General features: G+C 51.4%; 1 protein-coding gene across 4 annotated transcripts in view; it reads left to right on the top strand.

The window, feature by feature from the left end:
* ZC3H12D (zinc finger CCCH-type containing 12D) overlaps positions 1 to 13,932 on the top strand; it is a 36,043-nt gene extending 22,111 nt beyond the window's left edge. For all 4 annotated transcript variants that reach the window (XM_043888516.1, XM_043888518.1, XM_043888517.1 and 1 more), the window contains exons 3-6: positions 1,860 to 1,999; positions 6,195 to 6,429; positions 9,407 to 9,513; positions 11,192 to 13,932. In XM_043888516.1, the coding sequence (XP_043744451.1) occupies positions 1,860 to 1,999; positions 6,195 to 6,429; positions 9,407 to 9,513; positions 11,192 to 11,982 (1,273 nt within the window). In that variant the 3' untranslated portion in view covers positions 11,983 to 13,932. The remainder of the gene's footprint in view (positions 1 to 1,859; positions 2,000 to 6,194; positions 6,430 to 9,406; positions 9,514 to 11,191) is intronic.
* The last annotated feature ends 2,991 nt before the right edge of the window (positions 13,933 to 16,923 follow it).

The following is a 16,923-nucleotide window of genomic DNA, read 5'->3' as shown; positions in this document are numbered from 1 at the left end:
GGAGCTGCTTTTCCTAAGGAAGTGGCAATGAAGCTGAGATCTAAAGGAGAAGGAGGAATAGACTGGGTTAAGAGGGGAGAAAATAGTTGGTACCAGGGCCTTGTGGTGGGAGTGGAGGGAAGTGCATCGCGGGATGAAGGGCTGAGGGATTGCGATGGGGTAGAAGTTGTGAGCAGAGGGTGGCTGATCTAGTCTTAAGCTGGTCTGTGGCCCATCCATGGCTGAGTTCCATTGAGCGTGCATTCTCAGTATCTCAAATCCATGCGCTTGTCTCCCTCTCCAGCAAAACACTGCTGACCTCTACTGACTGAGTCTGAGGGATGTTTTAAGGGATGCTCTGGCTTCTCAGAGCAGTCTTTGACTGCTTCTTTCTCAAGGCTCCCACAGTGCAGTCTCTTTAGTTTTACCACCCTTCCTTTCTTTTCTTTAATTTTTCTTTTTTAAATTTTTAATTTATCCAGACCAGGGACTGAACCTGGGTCCCCTGCATTGGAAGCGTGGAGTCTTAACCACTGAACTTTTCTGAATGATGCCTCTTGTCTCTTGTGTGATTGTCCTCCTCTGCTTGCAACCAGCTGCTGAGCTCCGGAGCTCCTCCACGCCCAGTTCCCCGGCCACTCACTCCCTGTCCAGGCGATCAGGCAATTCTCTCCACGTGGTGGCTCCAACCAGTACTTAAACAGATGACTCACACGTTTTATCACTCAGACCTCTCTTCTGAACCCTGGCTGTTTATTTAATATTTCCACTTAGAGGTCACCAAGGCTCTTCCCATCTCAACATGTGTCCAAAACCAAACTCAGGATCTTTTTCTCTAAATCCTGTCTTCCTCCAGACCAGGGTCTGTCTCAGGGCCCTCCATCCCCTTATATAAGCTAGAGATCTAAAAGCTCCTCAGTGTCTTTTTTGCTAGCATCCCTGTATCCAACTGATCACTGCATCTGGAGATATTACCTCCTGAGTATCTGTCTCTCAAGTTCACTCCTCTTCATCACCACCAGCTGGGTCCAGGTCACCATCAGGTTCTGCTTTGATAGTCACTGCAACAGCTTCTTAACTGCTGTCCACCCTCCATTCTTGCTCCTTCCAACTTATTGTCCTCTCTGCTGCCAGGTGGAGCTCTGAGACAGACATCAGATCAGCTCACATCACATAAGCATGCCTGCTCAGTTGCTCAGTCACTAAATCGTGTCCAACTCTTTGTGACCCTATGGACTGTAGCCCACCAGGCTCTCTGTCCATGGGATTCTCCAGGGATGAATACTGGAGTGGGTTGCCATTTCCTTCTCCAGGTGATCTTCCCGACCCAGGGATTGAACCCTTGTCTCCTGCATTGGCAGGCGGATTCTTATCTCTGAGCCGCCACACACCACACGTACCCCCAGTCTTAAAATCCGTCTACGGCTTCTCATACCTCTTAGGAGCAAGACAGACCTTCAGTAACAAGCCCCTGCCTGGTTCTGAGCATCCTCTCACACCGCTCTCTCCTTCCCGCCTCCATCGATGATTTCAGTGGAATTTGTGGGGCACGTGACCTTGTTACTTGGACTTGGGAAGCCCACTATCACATTGACAACCCTCTCTTGATCCTTATAAGCTTCAGTTAATAAGAGGAGCTTGTCTTTTCATCCTTGGAATGAATGTACTCCCCAAGGAGCCTGAGACCCCCTACGTGTTATCACAAGCTAATTGGTTCCGATTAAGGGATATATTTTGTGTAAAGAATGGCCTATTTTCAAAATGCAGATTTGCCTGATTCCCTTTGATGATGAGACTAGGATCCAGGCTATTCCCAGGAAAAATCACTCTTGAGGTACCCCGCCTGCTTCTCTACAGATCTCTTTGTTTTCTCATTGTAGCCATGGGAATAAAGAAGTCTTCTCTTGCCGGGGAATCCAGCTGGCCGTGGACTGGTTTAGGGACAGAGGACACAGCTGCATCAAGGTTTTTGTCCCCTCCTGGAGGAAAGAGCCGCCGAGGCCTGACTCCCCGATTAGAGGTATGCTGGGGCGGCTGCGCTCTCAGGACGCACTGCACACCTTTCCTCTGCGGCGCTCCTCACAGTTGCAGTTGTCTGCTTGTCGTCTGTTTGATGATGTCTTTCTCGCTGAACTCTAAACTCTGTGAAAGCACAATCAGAGCCCTAGCACCCAGTGTATTATCTGGCAGGTCGTAGGTGCCCAATAAATAGTTGTTGAACAGGCGATTGGGCGTATTTACTCTTATACTGTGAAAGATTAAGTTTCAAAAATAGCTATTTTATAAATTTCAACACTCTGCAGAAAAAGTCTGTCTTCTTCCCACCCCTAATAGAGTATAGGAAATGAAAGAGACAGCCATTCGGTCCACTGAATACCTAGTCCAATCTCTTCATTTAAAAAAAAAAAAAGGAAGTTGAGATCCAGGGAATTCTTTATTTTTAATTCTTACATCAGCTAGGAATATTTTAAGCTACGAAGAACAGTATAAGTCATTTAAATAAACAGGTTTTTGTTTTTGTTTTTTTTTTGGTTTGTTTGTCTGGCTTTCTTATAAGAAGAGGTCCCATCCTGAGATGTTATTGGTGTTGTTTCAGCCACGTTAGCGATGGTATGACTGACCTCTAGTGATCCTGGGAGGTTTCACTGAGTTTTTCTTCCAGTCTTTTAACTGAAGGTTTTTGGTTTTGTTTTCAGTTCTATCAGTGTTTACCAATTGCTTCTTCTTCTCTTTCTGATTCTATTTTAAATAAAATGCTTTTCTTGTTTTATTGTCTCCTCTTGAATATTTCTATACTGATACAGGCTTTGAAAAAGTTCTCTGAAGGTCCATGAATCATATTTCTTTTCTCTGATTCTCTTGTTCCCTTCTCTTTTTCTCTCTGTGCTATTAAATCTTCTTCCCCAAAGTCTGGTGATCCTTTGCTTGTTAGTGTATACTTGTGAATAAAGAACCAGACTGGTTAAATATACACCTATGCAATTTCCATGGACTTTCTCTCCTGGTATTTGGATCTTTCCCCAAAAGTCAAGGCTGACCTTTGACTATGTTGACCAGCAGGGTTTGCTTCATCGCACCCTGCGTTCAACAGGCAAGAGGCAGCTGTTGGAACTGAAAGTGGCTTTGCCACAAGGGTGATGTTTTACTGTAGGCGGTCAAAGGCCTCCTCCTTTGTAGTTACATCTTCACTTCCCTTATAGGAAAGGGTGGATGCGGCTGCCCCATAGTAACCCTTCAGTTAATCATCTGACTTCTCCCCACTCTCCACTTCTACTGGAAAGCGGGGCTTTGCAGAGAACGGGCTCTACCTCTGCTTCAGCTTCTGTACACCTTCGGGGGTTATGGCTCCCTCTTTAATGTAGGATCAGTATGATCCTACCTGCTTTCTGTGTTCCTAAATTTATCAAAATTTGGTTTTGCTGCTGTTTTTTAAATGTGATTTTTAATGTGATTATGGATCTCTTCCCCCTTCTATACTTTTTCACTGCTCTTTCAATGAGGTTTTGAGAAGCCAGGGAATGAACACTTGTGTTCATCATGGACCACTCATCCCAGACTACTCTTTATGGTCTGAATGTGGAGGATGGTGGCTTTCAACAGTTGTGCAATATTGTGCAATATATGTTATGCAACACTGAATGGTTAAAGAGTAGGGAATTCACTTTGGGGTAGGGAAGAATTTTTAAACAAGCCACAAGAAGTGTCAGGAGATGGGAAAGAGTCATAAATTTGCCTACATTAAAATAAAAACTTCTGTTCATTAGTGGATACCACAAAAACAAGAGCATGAAAAGACAAGCCTCAGACTGGGAAAGGCCACACATCACATATCCCTGATGAAGGATTACGGCCCAGAATCTACAGGGAACTTCTCCAAGCTAGTAAGACTGAAAGGACAGATAGAAATATGTGCTGAGGCATGAATAAGCCTTTGATGGAAAACACAAATGGCCAATAAACATATGAAGAGATGTTCAGTTCTATTAGTAACCAGAGAAATGCAAAATAAAACCACAAGAGGCTACTTTATACCCTATCTATCTATCTATCTATATATATACCCAATCTATATATAGATTGGGAAAAACTTAAAAACCTGCAAATGTCAAGTGCCGGCAAGTTCGTCTTAGATGATGTGTTGAGTAGTAACTTGATATAACTACTTTGAAAAATCATTCAGCATTGTCTCATAAGGCAGCTTTCCCTACAACTCAGCAGTATCACTTCTTAAGACAGACCCTGGAGAAATCCTTGTCTCCTGTACAGGGAGATGTCTGTGCAACACTGATAACCCTGACGTGGCCAGACGTCCCTCACACAATGTTCAACGAAGAAACAAGTTGCATAGGATATATGCACGATGGTCCCTCACACAGTGTTCAACGAAGAAACAAGTTGCATAGGATATATGCACGATGAGTCCATTCATGTAAAGTCTGGAGGTTCATAATCACATTGGAAATAATCCTTTTGAAGGGTACATACGTATGCATCCTAAAAAGTAAAAGCAAGGGAATTATAAATACAAAGTTCTAAAAATTGGGTTATCTTAAAGGGAGTGGAGGGAGAGTAAACTTCAAGCCACAGTGGGGACTTCAAAGCACGAACTGTGCTATTTCTCAAAGGGAGTGCTGCATGCATGGCATTTAAGAAATTAATTATAAATTTAAACTGAAGTATAATTGACTTACAGTATTATATTAGTGGGCTTCCCAGGTGGTGCTTATGGTAAAGAATCCACTCACACTGCAGAAGACATGGGTTCAGTCCCAGAGTCAGGAAGATCCCCTGGAGGAAGGCATGGCAACCCACTCCAGTATTTTTGCCTAGAGAATCCCATGGACAGAGGAGCCTGGCGGGCTACAGTCCACAGGGCCGCAGAGTCAGACATGACTGAGCACAATTACATTAGTTTCAGGTATATGGCACAGTGATTTGATATTTTTATACATTACAAAATGATCACCATGCACACATGTAATTTTTTACAAGTGATTTTTGTGCCATTATATGCATTATGCACTTTTTAAAAGTCTGGGAACCATATCATATAGCAAAGGACTTAGACTTGAGGGGAGAAATGATTTGTGAAGAACGTGCTCATATTCTTCCACATTGGGAGTAACTGTTTCATGTGGAAGGAATTTCTTTTGTCTCCAAACTCGAAACTAAGATTACAGAGTAGACCTTCCAGGTATGCAGATTTCAGCTCCTGTTAAGAGACCTTGTAATGCCTGCACCACCTGAGACATACTCTGTCCTCCCAGGTTTTGTGGGGGCTCGCCAGCCCCCCATGGACCGGTTCAGTGTCCCCACGGACGCTGTGAGGCAGGTGCAGGAGTCATTTTCCTTATAAATGTCAAACTTGATGTTCAGAGAGGGGCGAAGCACCCCAGCGTCAAGTGTTAATTGCTCAGTCGTGTCCGACTCTTTGCAGTCGTGGACTGTAGCCCGCCAGGCTGCTCTGTCCCTAGGATTTCCCAGGCAAGAATACTGGAGTGGGTTGCCACTTCCTTCTCCAGGGCATCTTCCCGCCCCAGGGATCGAACTTGAGTCTCCTGCATTGCAAGCAGAGTCTTTACCGTCTGAGCCCCAGAGCTGGAGCTAAGACCAGAATCCAGGCTGCAGATTCTGGCCTCTCCCTGTGACATTCTTGTGTCCCTCAGAGCTGCCAGTTGTGGGCTGTTCCTGCCTGAAGTGTCTTGGCAGATGCTTGTATCATAGGGGGTCATGGTTCTCTGGTAAAAGCCCCAGCAGGAGACTTCCAGGTGGATGTGGAGCTCCTGGTAATTCCTCAGGCATTGCCAGGATGCTAGTTAAAACAGGAAAGATGTCTTTCCCCAGAAACAGAACTGGTGTCTACTGTGGGAGGGGCATTGTGGCAGGTGAGAAGGACAGAGCCGGAGGTGCCACTCTTCCTTCCAAAGTGTGTCTCCCTGGCTGGGTACCACCCTCAGGACAGAAGCCAAGAGCCCACCTCACCTCAGGCTGCTGGCAAACACCTCTGCTTATGGCCTGATGGGCTGGGCCGTGGGGCAGGGGGAGGGGTGGGGAGTAGAAGCGGCTGGGGGAAGGGGGAAGAAGAGGGGAGGAGGGGGCCATCGGAGAAGGAGCCTGGAGTTGCTGGACCTGCCCCGGGTCTGAGGCTGGTTCTGGGGGTGGGGAATCCCCCCACCCGGAGAAGACGCTCCATGCGCCCCCCCTGCGGTCTGCAGAGCAGCACGTGCTGGAGGAGCTGGAGAGGCAGGCGGTGCTGGTGTACACGCCGTCCCGCAAGGTGAGCGGCAAGCGCGTGGTGTGCTATGACGACCGCTACATCGTGAAGCTGGCCTACGAGCAGGACGGCGTCATCGTCTCCAACGACAACTACCGCGACCTGCAGAGTGAGAACCCCGAGTGGAAGTGGTTCATCGAGCAGAGGCTGCTTATGTTCTCCTTTGTCAACGATCGGTACGTGGGGCCCACGGGGTCCAGGGGTGCGTGGGGCGGAGGCGGTGACTGGCAGAAACCATCCCAACTAGCTCGGGCCCGCGGGGCTCTAAGACAACCCTCCTCCACCATCTCTGTCGCCCTCTCGGTTCTCCTCTGTTTCGCGACCAGCTTTCCCCTTGGGGCTGTTTTGTCCCCACTGCCTGTGACCTTTCTGTTCCCACGGCCACATCCGGCTGACCCAGCACCCAGTTGCCTGACAGGTGTCCAGGCACGGGCAACATCCTCTTTTCTTTAGGGCTGTTAAGACCTTAGAACTGACTGTCCTCATACGGCTTGGTGGACATTTTCCAGAGAATCTGATTGATTTCATCTGCCCGCCCTGGGTCAGGTCCACCCTGGACCAACCAGCGACAGGGCGGTGGGTGGGACGGGGAGGGTGTGGTCAGGGTCACAAGGCACAGGCCAGACAACAGGTGCAGGACAAGGGCCTCCTGGCAGAGCTACGGTGGGAGGAGTAATGGCTCCTCAACCCACGGCCCGCGGGTTGAGAGGGAAAGGGGAGGAGCCTGGCCGGGTGGGCGTGGCCACAGGGTGGGACAAGGTGTGGGAGGGCACGGCCGCTGAGACCTGGCTCCCATCTCAATTTCTGTTCCAGGGATGACAGCTCGGTCCTCATTCCTGGCTCTCTCCTTGGCTGTTAGGAATGTGGTCGAGGACAAGCTGCCCAGCTCTGTGAGGGCAGGGCGTGTATGTGTGTTATCTGGCATGGCCCCCAGCCAGCCTGGCACATGTGGGCACCCAATGGCTAGGAATAGTTGTAGATAGTGAGCGACTGTCCCTGGCTGCAGCCCTGGGGAAGGGAAGCTGGGGACAGACAGGCCACATTGCCGCTGTATCAGGATGCCTGCAGGCAGCAGACCAACTCTTGAGCCTGGAGCCTGGGGGGCTGGGTGTGTGGTGCAAAGACCTGGCAGCAGCAGATGAGGTTTCAAGCTGAGGCGCTGCCATTTACCGGCTGCGTGCGGTGGGCGAACTCTCAACCTCACTGGGCTGAGCGTTCTTCACCTTGAACTTACCACACTTTGGTTTAGTCAAGAGGCTTCCCAGGTGGCGCTAGTGGTAAAGAACCCACCTGCCAATGCAGGAGGCATAAGAGATGCGGGTTCTATCCCTGGGTCAGGAAGATCCCCTGGAGAAGGAAGTGGCTATCCACTCCAGTATTCTTGCCCGGAGAATCCCACGGACAGAGGAGCCTGGTGGGCTGCAGTCCATGTGGTCTCAAAGAGCCAGACACGACTGAGCGACTCAGCACGCACGCGCTGACTAGTCACTCTTACCTCTTAGGTGATCTGGAGGATCAGAGAGGCCTGTACCCCGTAGAAGCTGTGGTTATTCTTAGGTCAGGCCGGGACATGTGCCTCTAGAGGGGTGCTGGTGCCCCCACTACCCCCAGACTCACAGCAAAGGAGGCAGAGGTTAGCTCCTAAGCCCCAGGGCAGATGGTCATAGCAGCTACCCTGCAGTAACCCCCATGGTCATGTCCACATTCACAAGGCTGGCAGCTCCCTCTCTCTGGCTCCGCCCTGGAGGAAATCTGGCATGGCTGGTTATCATGGGATCCAGAAAATCCTCACTGAGGTCTGATGGATCATGGCCGCCTCTGGCCTGGCGACAGCCCGGGGTCCAGGCCAAGTCCTCTTGACGCACTGGCCTCCGCTCAGGGCCTGCCCGGAGGTCCCCAGCTGCCAGAGTGCAGAGCCTGCCGCCTGCCCGAGGGCAAGGACGCCCTCCCCGCACCCAGGGCATGTCCACAGGGCCGTCTTGGCCCAGCTCCCGGCTGTGAGGCCCAGGAAAGAGCAGGAGGTGAAGCCTCAGGGAACTTTTAATAACTGCACTGGGTGGCTCCCCGGATTCTTGGTCAGGGCCCAACTCTGAGAAGCCGGCTGTGTAGCTGGGATCTCAGCCACAGAGGCTGTTCTCGGCCGGGGATCGCCCAGCTCAGGGCCGGCCTGGTGGATGTGGTCTGCAGGGTGGGACCCCAGCATGACCCTCCACTCTTAGGGGGAAGCCAGTCTGTAAAAACAGGCCCCCAATTAGAATCCACACCCTCTCTAGTGAAACCTTTGTATGACCTTCTAGTGTCTCCTGGGAATGAAAGCATTCATATAAAAAAAAATGGGTTGTGCTAAATGAGGGAGTTTTCCTTCTGAGAAATGTTTTCCCCCTTGAGCCCTGGGCTCTGTGGATATGTTCCCTTTTTCCTTAATGCCTGGGAAGGGAAGGGGCCGGCAGGGGGCAGGGTGGTGTCAGAGAGTGACAGAGTGACATTCCCCCCCCAGCCCCCAGGTTTTTGGGGGGTGGGGTGGAGCCCAGGCCGCACCTGTATCCTCTGCCTCACTGACCCGCTGACTGGCCTTTCAGACTCTGTAAATTTTTTATCCTGCACCGGAGAGGCCCAGAGCTGTGGGGTGACACGCGAGAAATGAAATTCACAAGATGAGAGGCCGTTTGTGGCCCCACGGAGGTCTCTAGCCATCCATTGAGGACTCTGGAAGGCAGCATAGAACCGCTTTCAGACTAAGTTCCGGGGAGACCTGGTGCACTGCTATTTCAACTTCAGTGGCTAAAATCCACCTGGGAAATTGTTAAAATGCAGATTCCTGAACAGCCCGAGCTTCTGTTTAAGTAGGTCTCTTGTGACGCCTGGAGCCTGCCTTTTTCGAAGAGCTGCTGAGTGAGTCTGACGCTGCTGACTCAGCAGGAGAAACACCTGGACGGGGCCCGGGGCCACTGTCCTGGGAGCTGTCCATGCTGGGCTCTGTACTGGTCAGTGTGGACAAAGGCTGCGCGTCTCTGACACGCGGCAACTCCCGGGTGGGAGAAAGAGCCCGGAACCGAGAGGCCAGGCCTGCTGCTGCCTCCGCCCCCTCCCCCAGCTGCCAGTGGTGAGTTTCTGGGAGGCTTGCAGTCACCCACCCCCATGCTTGTTTTCCAGGTTCATGCCTCCTGATGACCCCCTGGGCCGTCGGGGACCCACCTTGAGCAACTTTCTGAGCAGGAAGCCAAAGCCCCCAGAGCCGTCCTGGCAGCACTGCCCCTACGGTGGGTAGCACCCCCCTCTGTGGGCCCTGTTCAGGTCAGAAGTGCTGGCCTGGGTTCCGGTATTTCATGTTTCTAGAAAGATGTAAGGTAATATAGGCCACGTCCTATGTGTATTAATAAGCAGATGAAGAATATATGAAGGCTCCGTTTGGATGTATAGATCACATGATTCATCCGTAATTCACGTCTTGGCAAATGTGTGTAACGGATGAGAAGGTTGTTATTGTGTCTGATGTGTAGTATATTGCTAAAAATAGGCCTGTTAAGATTTGTGAAATTAAGCAGATGCCTAAGAGAGAACCAGAGCTTCATCCTGATGAGATGTTTGATGGTCAGCAGTGTGGGCTGTAGTCCGGATTCTGCCCTTAGTCAGCTGTGTGACCCTGGGCAGGTAACTGAACCTCTCTGGATGGCACTCAGAAAGCTGTAATTATTGTCATTGTAATGATGAACTGCCATCCCAGACGCCTGTTGCATAAGGCTTGTGAGGGCTGGATGCAGGGGTCACCCACAGACAAAGCCACGTCCAGGAAGCAGGATTGCTATCTGTGTGCACCCCGAAGCTCTCCTTTCTCAGGCCCTTCCCCTGGCGCCTTGTGCCCCCATCCTGCCCCACAGTCTCCCCTACCCTCCTGCTTTGGTTGGTAGGAGACTTTGGTTGGTGCTATCCACTAAGAATTGAGGATTCTATCCCAGAGCCCTCCAGGGACACCAGCCTTCTAGCCAGTTCTTTTGCTAGCTTGTTTTGACAAGTTATTTAATGTACCCAGGTCTCGTTTCTTTGTGCCTATAAAAGTTAAGGACACCTTAAGTGATACTGAAGGGGCTTCCCTTGTGGCTCAGGTGGTAAAGAATCCGCCTGCAATGCGGGAGACCTGGGCTCAATGCCTGGGTTGGGAAGATCCCCTGGAGAAGGGAAAGGCTACCCACTCCAGTATTCTGGCCTAGAGAATTCCATAGACTCTATAGTCCATGGGGTCGCAAAGAGGTGGACACGACTGAGTGACTTTCACTAAGTGATACTGAAAGTCATTTCTTGTTAGAATTAAGGTGCTCACACACACATTCTGGTGGCCCGTTCTTCTCCCTTCCACTCTCAGAACGGCCCTGGTTGGATGATAAATTATTTGATCATCTCTGTTAAAACAGTCTATAAGGAAGAGGGCAAGGGTTGGCACAAGGGATGTGGGCCACAGAGGGTGGCGGGGGGCAGGGAGACCCGGAGGGTGGAGGGAGGGAGGAAACCAAGTTAGCAGTGGAGGCCCATCCATATGCACCTACTCTACACCTCCGAGGGTGGCAGGATCCACAGGATCCCTGCGGAAGTAGAGGCTGAAGGTCACTGGACCCAGAGATTTGGTCTCAGTTCCTGGTTATGGAGTCCGTAGACAAGACCTTGCCTTGAGCTGGTAACGGCTGGGGTACCGTATGCAGAGCCCAGTACCACGAGGAGCACAGTGCTGCGCCTGCATCCGTCTTGTTGGCGCCCCAGGACACTTCTTGCCCTCCACCTCCTCTCGCCCCAAACCTTATAAGGCTGCAGCAGGCCTGGGGGCCTCCACCCCAGGAATTGCCAACAAGACAGGCGGGGCGAGGCGGCCACTGCCGGGACCCCACGGGAGTCCTCACTCAAGGTCTCACCAGCCCCTCCCCTCCACCCCCACTCTGTCCCTTCCAGGCAAGAAATGCACCTACGGCATCAAGTGCAAGTTCTACCACCCGGAGAGGCCGCACCAGGCGCAGCTGGCGGTGGCCGACGAGCTCCGCGCTCAGACGCGGGCCTGGCGGGGCGCGGGCGGCGAGGAGGAGCGGCGGGGGAGCGCGCACGCGGCCAGCCTGGTGGAGCAGGGCGGCTCCCGGGACGCCCCTGCCGCCCGGCCCGGTCCCCGGGAGCCCGGCACGCGCAGCCTGCCCCCCGCGCGGCGGTCGGCGGGCGTGGCGACTCTCGAAAGCAGCTTCTCGCGGCTCTTCCTGAGCGACGACCCGGGGCTTCTCCGGGTGCCCCCTCGGGGTCCCGGCTGTGGCCTCGCGCCCGGGCCGCGCGGTCCCGATTGGGTGGCACCCGGGTCCCTGTCGCCCCTGCCAGCCCCACCCGGCCTCCTGAGCCAGCCCGGCCTGCGGGGTGGGTATGGCGCCTGCGCCCCGCAGAGCGACCGGCGCTCCCCGCGCCAGCAGCCGGGCGACCCGTGGGTCCTTCCTCCAGGCTCTGGCCAGCTCCCGGGCCGCTCGGCCTGGGCCGAGTCGGACTGGGACGACGGTGCCTTCGGGGGGCCCTTGAGGCCCGCTCCCCAGGCTGTAGCTGGCGAGGTGGGCGCGCGCGCCCGGGCGCGCACCGCGCTCTGCAGTATCTTCCCGCCCCACGAGGTGGACAGCATCATGGCCCTGTTCCCCGAGCTCTCCGACGTGGCCAGGCTCATGCTCCTCATCCAGAGATTCCAAAGGTCCAGTGAACCCGTGGGGAAGCGCTGAGGAGCTAGTGGAAGCCACCGCGTGTGATGACCCAGTCTTGCCTTGTACCCTAACTGGGCTGGTGGCGAAGATCAGCCGGCACCTGGGCCGGCCCACCCTGTGGAGCCAGCCCCTTTTGCTTTAAAGATGGTCAGTTCCTGGAGGAGGCCAGCTTCATCACCCTTTGTGATGCCCATGGCGGCGCTTGATGACCTTCACTGATGACACAGGGGTTGCTGCTGAAAGTCCATGTCCTGCAGAATAAGGTTGACCTTATGTGGCAGGAGTGATTTCTCCTGCCTGAAGACTAGGATGCCCACTAGGACCCCAAGGTTTTGTCCAGAGCACTCCATGGCTGTTTTTGTCCTGCTACAACTGGGAGTCCTAAGTTGGTCACAAGATCAATTTAGTGAGTGACACCTGAAATAGAGTGAAATAGGAAATTGCAGAGCATACCCCACTTAAACAGGCTAAGTAGGAAATTCTTCTGTTAGCTACCAGTGTGATATATATTCTTGGCTTCCATGAATAGAGGAGTCCGGCTGGCCCATAGGGTCATATAGAGTGGGACAAGTCTATACGAAGCTACTTAGCCCACACACACACATAGAGCAATGTGAACTTAATGTGGGACATGGGCAAAAGGGGGAAAACTGGTAAAAGGCCTTGGATTTCATTGCAGCAGATCAAGTGTGAAATCTGTCGTCAGTTGGCCAGTGGAGATGTTGGCACCTGGAGGTTTTCATATGAGCTGTTTCTAACCTCTGAGGGGAACCCAGAGTTCTAGCTTCCATGTATGGACCCTACTTGTCACTCTGAGATTGTGTGACTGTGCTGGTTTGTGGAGGTGTGGCGGGTCACCTGGTACTGGGCCCTCACACCCACACACACCCCACTTGACTCAGGGCTAAGTGTCCTCGTTTTTCAGCCAGCTGTCCATCATGGTAGTTTCCAGCCCAGGCCCTCTACTGGCCAAGCCTTCTGAGCCACACCTCAGAGCTGAGCCCAATCCTGGTGAGTTAGGACTTTTGCTCAGAAACCTCCAGGGGGATCTGAGGAGAGCTCGGATGAGCCTCTCAGTCTATGAGGTTTCTCCTAGCTAGCTACTGCTTTGAGTTTGGGGAGGGGAGGGCTTACCTATTTGCCATAGACAGAGATGAGGCAGTGCTGCCAGGATGCAGGCCCTGTGTCCTCTGGAGCCCTGGCAGCTCTGGGTGGCATCTACCCATTCACTCTGGGGTACCAGTCCAACTCACAGATCTTGGCTGCTTTGTTTTTGAGAAGACCTGAGGCATCTCCCAGTGGAAATCCACCTCCCAGACCCCAGCAAGACTGCAGACTGGCAAGCACTACCAGGGTTTCCCCTGGAGAATCTGCTTCTGTGCCCTTCAGTATGGTCAATGCTGCCTTTAGAGATACAGAGATGATGTATTTCCTGCAAACCCTTTCATCTTTTTAAACCAGATTCTTAGTGTGGTTTCAGTCAGATCTCTTCCTCGCCTCTTTTTTTCCAAAGAGGAAACACACAGAATTGTACCTTAGTATTTTGAGACCATGGTCCTGAAAAAGACCCAGTCTTTCTAGACAAATTGGATTTCCCTCACGGTGGTTTTTATTTTCTTTTCGACAAGACAAGCTTTCTGGTAGAGCTGCTTTTGTCTCTTGGGTCTGTGTCCTGACTTGGAATTGTTGTGTTGCCGATATACAATGAGGAATGTTTAAACTGCTTCTTTTGAGGACAAGTTTGAGTTTTAGTAAGCTGTAAAGCTATTTTATTTGGTTCACTGTGATTAAGACAAGCACAAAAACATGTGGAGAAACAGCATATTTCAATGTAATCCCCTTTGGAATTTTTTCCAAAGTCTTGGTATGTCTTTGTGACACAAAACATGAATGGGATGGGAGTGAATAGAATGTTCCTAGTTGCATAGCTGTTATTGTGTTCCAAGAATAAATCATTTTTTTCTTGCACCTGGACTCTCCATTGTCAAACTGCATATCAGTTTCTCTTGTGGTAGCTTCCCACCTCCCCCATGCCCAGGGCTGGCTTCTCAAGTTAGATACGGTGCGTGTAAAGGCTGAGGCTATAGTTGCTTTACTGTTATTTCTCCCTTAGGGGAGGTGGGAGAGGGCTGGAATTCACCTTTTCCAGGAGAAGCAGCAAGGCCCAAGGTGAGACAGCATTTGCTGTTGCCGAGGACACCTGCAGAGTTCTCCATCGCTTGAATCTGAGCCTCCCAGGGCTGGACCATGTTTAACCACACGGTGTAGCTTTCCCAGACGCCTCTAGGAGGTGGTTTGAGACAATCACAGAATTCTGGAGGTTGAGGGGTAGATGCAAGAGAAGCCACTCATGTCAGCATTGTTCTAGATCAAGTGAATCCCTGCTCTCAAGATTTTACACAGAGCTTGGACGGGGAGCAAGAAGCCAACTGCAAGCGGGCACAGGTATGACTCCCTGCCTCTGGGAAAAATAGTCTCGTGTTGGGGAGAGCAGGATAGGGGAGGGGGTGAATGGAAGGGTCATTAAGGAGTGGGTGATGGAAGAGTGAGCTCTGGGAACTGGAGCAATAAAGTGGAATCACAAATCCCACCAGGAGGGACTGTGACCCCGTGCAAAATTAACCTGTGAGGCATACACAAAATCAAAAAGCAGGGCTCTGTGTTTAAAAGTGATCAAGAATTTCAAGACATCGGGACTTCCCTGGTGGTCCGCCTGCCAATGTAGGGGACCCAGGTTCGATCCCTGGTCCGGGAACTGAGGTCCCATGTGCTGCAAGGTAACTAAGCTTGTGTGCCACAACTACCGAAGCCAGCGTGCTCTAGAACCTGTTCTCTGCCACAAGAGAAGCCACCGCAATGAGAAGCTTGCACACTGCAACTAGAGAGTAGACCCCAATCACTGCAACTAGAGAAAGCCCATGAGCAGCAACAAGGATCTGGCACAGCCATAAATAAATAAGTAAATACTATATATATATAAAAGAATATCAAGACATTGCCAACTAAGCATTGAAACAAGACCTTCTAAGTGCCCACCTCTGATGCAAGGGGCTGAAGAAGAGAAGTTGGGAGGCTTGGGCAAACCACACACTGGATCAGCCACTTGCAAGTGCATAGGAGATGTAGGTAGGGATGGCTCTAACAGGGCAGCAGTCACACTCATTGGTATCAGGTGAGGTGGTTTTTCACAAGCACTGCTCACAAACCTAAAGGTGGGAGCTAGGATGGGGGCAACTATGGGGCTGAAATTAGGGGCTTGAACCCTGTCAGGACTCTCTCATCTGTTGTCTTCCATATGTGGAATTACCCTCTCCTTTTAAGGACTTACCTACACAATGAAGGAGAAGGAAACAGCAACCCACTCCAGTGTTCTTGCCTGGAGAACCCCATGGACAGAGAAGCCTGGTGGGCTACGGTCCATAGGGTCACAAAGAGTCAGACACGACTGAAATGACTTAGCACATAGCACATAATGAAAGCCATTCTGTTGGCACACAGGCACGTATCCTTCTGGCTAAAGGACTCAAGAGGCAGCCTCAGAAAACTTTTGGGAAGAATTCTGATTGGTCGGGCTTGGATCACATGTCCACCCCAACCGGTTGCCTAGAAGTTCTGCCCTTGGTCTAGCTGGGCCTCAGGTCCACCTGTGGGCAGAGTGAGGGGGCACACTGATTGTCAGCTCATACCTGAATCCACAAGGTTTGTGGGGAGTTGATGGAGATGGTCAGAGCTTCCATCAAACAAGTGGGGACAGTGTCCAGGCAGACAAAGCAAATACCCGATGCACAGGAAAGCCAATCTGCTGAAACTGTCCGTGCTAAGTCGCTTGAGTCGTGTCCGACTCTTTGTGACCCTATGGACTGGAACCCAGGCTCCTCAGAATCCCAGAATCCTCCTGGGATTCTCCAGGCAAGAATAGTAGAGTGGGTTGCCATTCCTTTCTCCAGGGGATCTTCCTAACCTAGGGATCGAACCCGAGTGTCCTGTAGCTCCTACATTACAGACAGATTCTTTACCACTGAGCCTCTGGGGAAGCCCATACTGAAACTGGGTTGTAGGGAAAGAAAGTACAGTTTTATTGGATGGAGCCAGGCAAGGAGAATGGGCAGCTGATGCTCAAAACACCCAAACTCCCCAATGGCTTTCAGGTAAGCGTTTTAAAAGGCAACATTAGACAAATTTTTGATTGGTTGGTGATGAGGTAACAGTGTGGTGTTTTCAAAATCTCAGTCATCAGACTACCAGTTCAGCTCGTCTAGGATCCACCTGTTTGTAATCAGCAATTTTCACCTGGTGGGATCCTGGCTTCTGTGAAAACAACTTAAAAAGTGTGATCAGAAGGTTGTCTGTATCCCTCAAGGAAAACTAGAAGTCTTATGATTCTTTTACAGCTGATCTATTATTTAGGTTATCATTATTTTTTTTTTTGAGTTGACTGCTTTTTCAGTGACTCAGTGGTAAAGAATGCACCTGCAATGCAGGAGATGTGGATTCGACTCTTGGGTTGGGAAGATCCCCTGGAGAAGGAAATGGCAACCGACTCCAGTATTCTTGCCTGAAGAATTCCATGGACAGAGGAGCCTGGGGAACTACAGTCCATGGGGTCACAAAAGAGTCAGACACAACTGAGTGACCAAAGAACAACAAAAGTCACTAACTGCTTTGAGTCTGTTCTTTGGGACTCAGGGAAGCCTTGGAGACTAGGGCATTTTCTACAAGCAAGAGATGGTGAACACACTGGGTCTGCACTGAGGAAGGTCCCTGTGCCTCAGGGCTCAGAACAGCCTCACCCTCGAGTACCCTCAACGATGGCCCTACCCGAGAAAGAAGCTGCTGTTTATTCTATCCCCATTAGTCACATCCACAGACAGCAGAGAGCAGAGCTTTCTGTGGGAGGAAGTGGCGAGGGCCCGCTGCCACAGCGCCTGAGGTATCATGGTGTTTGTCCTGCCAGTCCTG

The sequence above is a fragment of the Cervus elaphus genome, chromosome 26, assembly GCF_910594005.1.
Source record: "Cervus elaphus chromosome 26, mCerEla1.1, whole genome shotgun sequence".
Classification (NCBI taxonomy): domain Eukaryota; kingdom Metazoa; phylum Chordata; class Mammalia; order Artiodactyla; family Cervidae; genus Cervus; species Cervus elaphus.
Note: the sequence above shows the minus strand (reverse complement) of the source record. Positions and strands in the feature narration are given on the sequence as shown.